Source organism: Myodes glareolus, chromosome 26 (genome assembly GCF_982192425.1).
Source record: "Myodes glareolus chromosome 26, mMyoGla1.1, whole genome shotgun sequence".
NCBI classification, from domain to species: Eukaryota; Metazoa; Chordata; class Mammalia; order Rodentia; family Cricetidae; genus Myodes; species Myodes glareolus.
This window is the reverse complement of record NC_142051.1, coordinates 6,500,057-6,508,283: the sequence shown is the minus strand read 5'-3', so window position 1 is coordinate 6,508,283 and position 8,227 is coordinate 6,500,057. Positions and strand designations below refer to the sequence as shown.

At 45.0% G+C, this 8,227-nt stretch overlaps 1 protein-coding gene across 1 annotated transcript; it reads right to left on the bottom strand.

The window, feature by feature from the left end:
* Positions 1-676: 676 nt before the first annotated feature.
* Avpr1a (arginine vasopressin receptor 1A) lies at positions 677-5,266 on the bottom strand. The gene is given in 3 exon segments (XM_085683099.2): positions 677-1,342; positions 3,634-4,498; positions 4,500-5,266. Coding segments are annotated over 3 exon segments (1,263 nt in total). The 5' UTR covers positions 4,611-5,266; the 3' UTR covers positions 677-1,055.
* Between the last annotated feature and the right edge of the window lie 2,961 nt (positions 5,267-8,227).

The window sequence follows — 8,227 nt, the reverse complement described above, 5'->3', positions numbered from 1 at the left end:
CTGATTGGTAGCGCTGGATGTTTTTAAACATCCACACACTTAATTTCACTTTATCCTCACAACTCTGCAGGGTGAGTGTTATAAAGCCCAGTGTACCGCCGAGAAACAAATGCTTTATACTTTTAAGTGTCTTGCTGGGAGTTGTGCAGTGAATGACGGAACCCAGACAGGGCTCAGACCCGTCTCCCGCTTCCCCATATCTCTGCATTCTTTGTGTTGTGGAAGTGTTGTGTGGACTGGAAACAGGAAGAAATAAGTAAACTGCTTTCAGTCAAACCTGCTGTGAGCATCTTATATCTGCAGTTACTCTTGGAGACTTTTTCAAATCTATGAACCTGGATTCACCAAGTAGATATGTAGTGATAACATCTGGAATAGCACAAGATACCTAGTCATGCTGGTCAATGTATGTTTAAAATATCCAAAAGAATGTCTGGAGACACCTTCTGTTCTGTGCTTCTATAAAGTGTGGTATCCCTTATACAAACTATTGGCCTGTCCACGACATTGTCAAACCTTTAGCCTCTTAGCAAGCATGTTTTTCAGAGACAATAGAACATCGGGACTGCAAAGGAAGGGCCGCCAGGTACCAAGTTATCTCCTTCGCATGCTCAACCCAAACCTCCCACACCTCTTGCTTCACTTCACGATGTACAAATTGACAGCAACAGCAATCTTCAAATCACGAGTTCACTTTGTTCACGAGTTCACTGTGTTGTACACATCCCTTGGCTTAAGCCAATCAAGGTTCACTTATGTCAGAAATAAAAATACAGTAAAAAAAAAAAAGAATCAACCCCAAAATATAAAGTCAGTATAGTTACGAACCAGGCTTACACATTTCAGGGTGGCACATTTTCATTAACAGTTTATGCAAAAATAATTCAGCTTTGGATCACAGCAATGAGGAAAACACAGCTAGAAACAATGTTTGTTTTGAGCTGATCCGTGGTTACCTCACACAAACTCATCTGCTCTTATGATCTCTAGCTGGATTTAGACAATGGACCTCAAAGACCCCTCCCCTCTAAAGTCAGGCTGCGTGGCTGTGTGGCTCAGGTAGACACAGGAATGAATCTGATGGACCTGGAAGATTTCGGGGAGTCCTTCCATGTCCCTGTGCTGTTTGTCGGACTCCGGTTGTTAGAGTAAGAAGTCTGTCTTCTGCTCACGTTGTCCGAGTCATCCTTGGTGAATTTCTGCACCATGCACTGGCAGCATGGGAAGCTTTGGACACAGTCTTGCAGGAGGTGGCCACTAAAGAACATGTATATCCAGGGGTTGCAGCAGCTGTTCAAGGAGGCCAGTAGTGCAGTGATGGTGATGGAGGGGTTTTCTGAATCTGTGTGGACATTGTGGGAGAGATTGTTTAAACAGTCAGAGCAAGACCCTGCATACTGCACTGCATTGATCTCCTTTCCTCCTGACTCATGAGTTAAAAAGTTGCATGGTAGTTTAAAAAATAAACATTTTATTTGTTAGGGAAACAGTTGGTGTTTCAGGAATATGAATGCTTTGTGGAAATTGGCTGTAAAAAAATCTAAAAATTAGTGCAAATAGTTCAAACCAACCACTGTTAGAGCAGCTCGGTATAATGGATAGGAATTCCAAGAAGGTGAAGTTATTGAATAATTTATTTAAAAACTGTATGCTGTACATAGAAGCCTTTGTGGACAGACATGGTATTCACAGAATGGAAATCTGAAGTGTTTATAACTATGTATACAAAATTGTGTTGATCCTAATACCGTGGACACAGTGTGCCAGAAGGGCTGCCTTTAGAAGAAGTGAATGAAATTCTCTGGAAGAGGGAAGTGGAAAGGGATCCCCAACAAGGCTGGCTCTAGCCATTTAGCAGTTTGTTTGCGAACCATTAGGCATTTGGCTTGATTTTAAAAGACCATCTTTGATTGTAGTTCAAACAAATTATGAGAAAAACATCTGGACTCTATGAGACCCTGTTCCAAATAATAAAAATAATAAAAACAAAGCAACATAATTAAAACGGACAGCAACAAAACCCCAAGTAGCTGAATTAGAGATTCAAACAGGGTTTTGAAATAGTCTGTGAGTTACCCCTGGCTAGCTACACGGCTACTACAACTTTTCAAAGCGGAATTATTGCACCGATAATAAAAAAACAAATAGAAAGCATCACCAAACACCAGTTTCTCCTGATTACCATATGGACTTGGATCGTTTCACTTTCGTCATGGCAAAATGAACTGTAGACCAGTGGTTCTCAACCTGTGGGTCATGACCCCTTTGGGGGCTGAACAACCCCTTCACAAGGGCCACCTAAGACCATTCCATTCCACATTTCAGATATTCACATGAAAATTCATAACAGTAGCAAAATTACAGTTATGGAGTAGCATCGAAAATAATCGTATGCTTGAGGGTCAGCCCAACATGAGGAGCTGTATGAGGGCCACGGTGTTGGGATGGTTGAGAACCGAGGCTATGGGCCAGTCAGTGCTGTGTTACGTGCTGCAGCTGACCACAAGCCAAGCACGGCAATTAAAAATAATATACATCCTCAGCTTGTGCAGCACACATAAACATTTTGGTACTTATGTCCAAATTTTAATAAGCGATAGAACCTTAAAATTTGATTGGCACACTGAGAGGCTTCTCAGGGGGAAAGGTAAATAAAAAGGACTTTGCTTTATTCCTCATTATTGGCAATATAACCTACAAAAATAGTTAAATAAAATCTATGAACATTAAAAAGTTAACACTCGTAAAATACATCAATATATATTCTATGCCTTAATCCTAAAATTGCAAAAAGATACGGCTTCCCCAGATATTTCTGTACTAACTGGGGTTTTCATCAGGGACACTTCTGTAACTCACTGGATTTGGAAAATGAATAAAAGAAAACATATTACAAGACATAAAGCTAAATAACAGCCTCCCAGGAAATGAGTTTTTCTGTTTCGTGAAGGAAATAAAATAAAGGCAGCCTGTGGGGGGTGGGGAGCTTGCACAGTAAACTCCGGAGTGGTTTCTGTGGTGTGAACAGTTCTGTTGTCAAATGCTGTCCTGAAAGACTAATGAATGAGTCCAGAAAACTTAGATGATCAAAACTTCGGAGTGTCAGAAACATAGTTATTACGGTTAGAAAAGTGAAGCTATTATAATGAGGAAGGATGCATGAACTAAACGCCAACTTAGACTTTTCCAGAAAAGTGTGTCCATCGCTATCCTTGTCTTTGGAAGAATTTCATCCAAAGTTTTCTGTTAATTACGATAGTTTCCTAAATCCAAGAAAACTCCATCCGGACACTTAAGACGATACTCTGAGTCTCATGGGCTTGAAAGCAGAGTAGTCAAGAAGTCTAAGTCTTTGGGCAGTATGTCATTATTGTTTGGCAGCTAGTGGGTGAGTCGAGGATGGTCATACATGCTGACCCCTGGCCCCTATTGTGTCTGGGGTGGAGGCCTCAGGAATTTGCATTTTTGCTCCCTCCCCGCATGATGTAGACCTTGGAGACATCCATTCTTATGCATGTTGAAGCTTAACAATGAGCAGGTGCGAAAGAGAGAGAGAGAGAGAGAGAGAGAGAGAGAGAGAGAGAGAGAGAGAAAGAGAGAGAGAGAGAGAGACTCCATGGTCTCACTACTTACCGGTCCAGATGAAACTGTCATCCCAGACTGACCACATCTGGACGATGAAGAAAGGAGCCCAGCAGAGGATGTAGGCGGTCACGATCACAAAGGTCATCTTCACTGTGCGGATCTTCGCGCGGGAAATAGTCTTCACGCTGCTGACACAAGGCGTGACCAGAAGCCCCTTGTGGAAGGGAGCCACGTCTTCCCCAGAGCCCTTGCTCTGCCGTGAAGCCGTCTTCCCACGGACGTTGCGCCAGATGTGGTAGCAGATGAAGCCATAGCAGGTACCCAAGATGACCACAGGTACCACGAAGACACCGCTGGTCATCCAGGTCACGTAGGCACGGGTACCCCAGGGCTGGATAAAGGTAGCCCAGCAATCTTGGGTTTTGGTGCCGTTGTTCACCTCGATTTCGATCATGGAGAAGATGAAGTACTGTGGCGTGCTCAGTAGGAAACTCAGCACCCAAGAGGCGGCGATCATGAGGCGCGAGCGGCGCGCGGGCTGCTGCAGGGTCTTGAGCGGGTGGCACACCGCGATGTAGCGGTCGGCAGTCATGACCACCAGCATGTAGGCGGACGCGAACATGGCGAACACCTGCAGGTGCTTCACCACGCGGCACAGCCAGTCCGGCCCGCGGAAGCGGTAGGTGATGTCCCAGCACAGCTGCGGCAACACCTGGAAGAAGGCGACCGCCAAGTCGGCTAGACTGAGATGTCGGATGAAGAGGTGCATGCGGGATGTCTTGCGTGGCGTGCGATGCAAAGCCAGCAGCACACTGCTATTGCCCAGCACGGCCACCACGAAAATCACCGCCAACACGGCGATCTCCAGCTTGGCCAGCTCTTCGTTGCGTACATCCCCGGGAGGGTCGCTACCTTTCTGGTGCCCCCGCTGCCTCCCGGCTGCTGTTGGCATCCTCAGTGCTCAGAGGCCACCATGGGCTGGAGTTGCTGGCAGCCCGATCATAGGAATCTCTCCGGAAACTCATGCTGTCGGGGGAGCGCCCGTGACGCCCTGTCCCGCGTAGACTGCTTCGTTCCCGCCTCCAAGAAACCCTCTCCTAAGCTCCTCCGCGCGCTGTCCTTCCTCCTTTTGAACTCTCGGCTGTACAATCCCACGAGCGCCGGGCGAGCTGTTTGGGGTCCGACGTGTGCGTGGCCCCGCTCCTGCTAGTTCCGAGAGCTTCCAACACTCCGCGCTCCCGATACACTCTTTGGCAGTCTCAGGACGCGATCCCTCAAGTCCTACTGGCTGGAGACTGCCCCTACACCTCTAACCCCCACCCTTCCGAGTCGTTTGTGATTTGTCCTCTTCTCTTGCTGCAGGGGTGGAGCTGAGCCTCCTGAATTTCTCCAGCCTCCTGAAAGAGCCAGGCGCTTTCCCGCTCTGTCCCAAACTTCTCTAGGCTCCTCAGGGTTTTCTCCAACCCCCTTTTTACAAGTCAATTTAAAGCCCCGCAGGACATCAACAAGTGCAAATGTGTCCTTAGAGATCTGCGTCTACTGCCGCTGACTGCGAACTCAGTGCACCTGAACTTGGGGTCTGCCTGGTCCCCCAGACCGAGTGTTTCCCCAGCTCCGCGCTTAGGCTACCGCTCACGCCGATTTTATTCCCTGCTTGCTCTTGCTTGGTTTCCTGCTACACGTTGTCTGGGAGTAGAAACCGCGTGACTTAAATGGATCTCTCTTTCTGGTGACTTCGTCACCCTGCCTTTGCTCGCGAACAGATAAGACCCACCTACTTGCACCCTTCCCTCTTCCGGCGGGGCGCGTATAATCTACCTTGGTTATTCCACGCGGCCAGCGGGAACCAGTGAGGATGACAGGCGTTACTCTAGAAAGCCGGGTTCCCACAGCGGCAGGATGGTGGGAACTGGGCGGCACGATTTGTCTGTCTCCATCTCTATCACTGTCTCTGTCTGTCTGTCTGCTGTCTGTCTGTCTGTCTGTCTGTCTGTCTGTCTGTCTGTCTCTCTCTCTCTCTCTCTCTCTCTGTGTGTGTGTGTGTGTGTGTGTGTGTGTGTTTGTCTTGTCTGCTATCTCTCTCACAGTTGGTGTTGTCTATCTGTGTGTGTGGGGGGGGTGTTCTGTGTCTGTCTGTCTGTCTGTATGTATGTATGTACTTCTGTCTGCTTCTCTCGGTCTCTCTCTCTCTCTCTCTCTCTCTCTCTCTCTCTGTGTGTGTGTGTGTGTGTGTGTGTGAGTGAGTGAGTGTGTTTCTGTCTGTATCTATCTTTTTCACAGTGGTGTTGTCTATCCGTGGGGGGGGGGGGTTCTGTTTGTCTGTCTGTCTGTCTGTCCGACTGGGCTTTTAAACTAGGAGCTAGGGAGAGAGAAACAGGCATTTGGAAGGAAGAGTCGAAAGCTACCCCAACCACTCCCATAGTAAAGATTGTTTGCTCTGGACAACTGAGTCCAGTTGTGGAGCTTCAAGGGGACAGAAACACCTACAGACTCCACCGACTGTCTTAACTCTGGCGAAGGGACACCACCAAGGACAGCAGGGGGCGCTGTTTCTAAAGAGGAACACACACTTCATAGATACAAGGAAAGGAATTTAAGTTTCTTAAGAACGTTGGTCTATTTGTGGCAATACCACAAATCTGATTACTTCTGAAAACATTTTCTTTTGTGAAGGTCAATCACAAAAATCAATTTTTTTTTTATTTTGGTACAGGTAGCTTTGCTACATAATTCTATGTATGTGAATAGAAACCTTGGGGTTGTTACATTAAGAGTGAGGGGCTTGTTGGGTGGTGGTGATGCACGCCTTTAATCCCAGCACTCAGGAGGCAGAGGCAGGCAGATCTCTGTGAGTCTGAGGCCAGCCTGGTCTACAAGAGCTAGTTCCAGAACAGGCTCCAAAGCTACAGAGAAACCTTGTTTCAAATAAGGAAGGAAGGGAGGGAGGGAGGGAGGGAGGGAGGGAGGAAGGAAGGAAGGAAGGAAGGAAGGAAGGAAGGAAGGAAGGAAGGAAGGAAGGAAGGAAGGAAGGAAGGAAGGAAGGAAGAGAAAGAGTGAGAGGCTTGAAATATGGAGGCAATCAAGTTTCACCATGGTTAGATAAGCCAAGGTCTACAGTTTAAAACTGGCAATGAAAGTATGTGCTGTTCTCATTTACGAAGTAAACTAGAATCATATAATGTCCTGGTAAACAAATACTGTGAAGATGGAACTCAGTGGTTATGTGAACTTTTCTCCAAAATGGACAGAAAAACATCAAAAATGAAAGGTTTCCAAACCTCTTGTTTGAGAAAAAAGAAAACAAAATCTTCAAGCAATTCAATTACAGTCACTGTCTGAGAGCGGTGACTTCTTTTTTTTTGAAGATACAAATTGCATTATTAGCGTTTTGTATGAGAAGTAATGCTGTCTGACCTGAGTGTCTGCAAAAGAGATCCATTGGCCAGAGTTATGAATCCTTATAGCTCTTGGGAGGACACCTTTGAACTTTGTTTCCCTGGGAGAAGGGATGAATGTTCTTAGTCCAAAGATGGAACTTCTCGCAAAAATCACAAATGTTAAGCAGCTTTGATTTAACAACCAAATTGTGTTCACATTTCCCATTCATACATGTAACTTGTTAGGTTGACTCAATGGATACAATTGGGAGATACTATATTATTCAGTAATAACATTACCAGCTACCTGTATATGCACAAATACGTCTGTATACACACACACACGTGTGTGTGTGTGTGTGTGTGTACAAATACGTATGCATTTACCTGGGTGCCTAACAATTAGATTTAAAAATGTTACAAATTCCAGAATACGCTCTTTTTTTCAACTCATATGCTTCAAAAACAATGCCGTTTTTTTTTTTTTTCCGGTTCCATATTCAAGGGAAAATCAGACCATTAAAATAGGTGTAATTTGCTGGACCCCTTACAGATGTTCCTCCAGAAAAATATGAAAAAGGGATTATGGAGTTGGGAGGGCAAAGAACTCCGTGGTGTTTTTTTGTGGTATCTTATGCTTTTTCTTCTAGCTCTCTGAATTTGTTCTTTTGGCATTAAGAATTTTTTATCTTGTTCTCCAGGATTTCCGTTAATTTGTTTTGGAGACAGGGTGAGAAGATGAAAATTAAGGCATATATTTCCTGGGATCACTGCTGTCTTTCACTTGCCAGTGTTCTTTCTATCAGCAATTCCAGATGTTCAGCCTACAGAAGCAACAGTGACCTTCTCCTACTAGCTGGGATATCATTTTAATCTTTGTGCTTCAAATGCTTCAACCTATAAAAATATTTGTGGTAAACATTCATGTGTTTGCTTTGGGGGTTACATAAATGATAGTTTGATCTTTGGGTATTTCATGGGTGATCAAAATATTCATCCATCTTTTGAAAATATGTATTCCTCAATATTACTTGCTATTTTGCAATTGAACCTTTTCTTACAAATTAAGGCACCGCACCTCCATAGTTTTTGTATTTATTAGAAGCTTTGGATACATTGTCAATGATTAGAGTTCAATTGTCAGTGATTAGAGTTCAATTGTCAGTGATTAGAGTTCAATGGTCAAATGCATGGAAGAGAGCTAAGGTGTGCATCCTATCCTCCCTGGCAATCTACTTCTCTTAGCTATATTTCTAGTGCTGTGA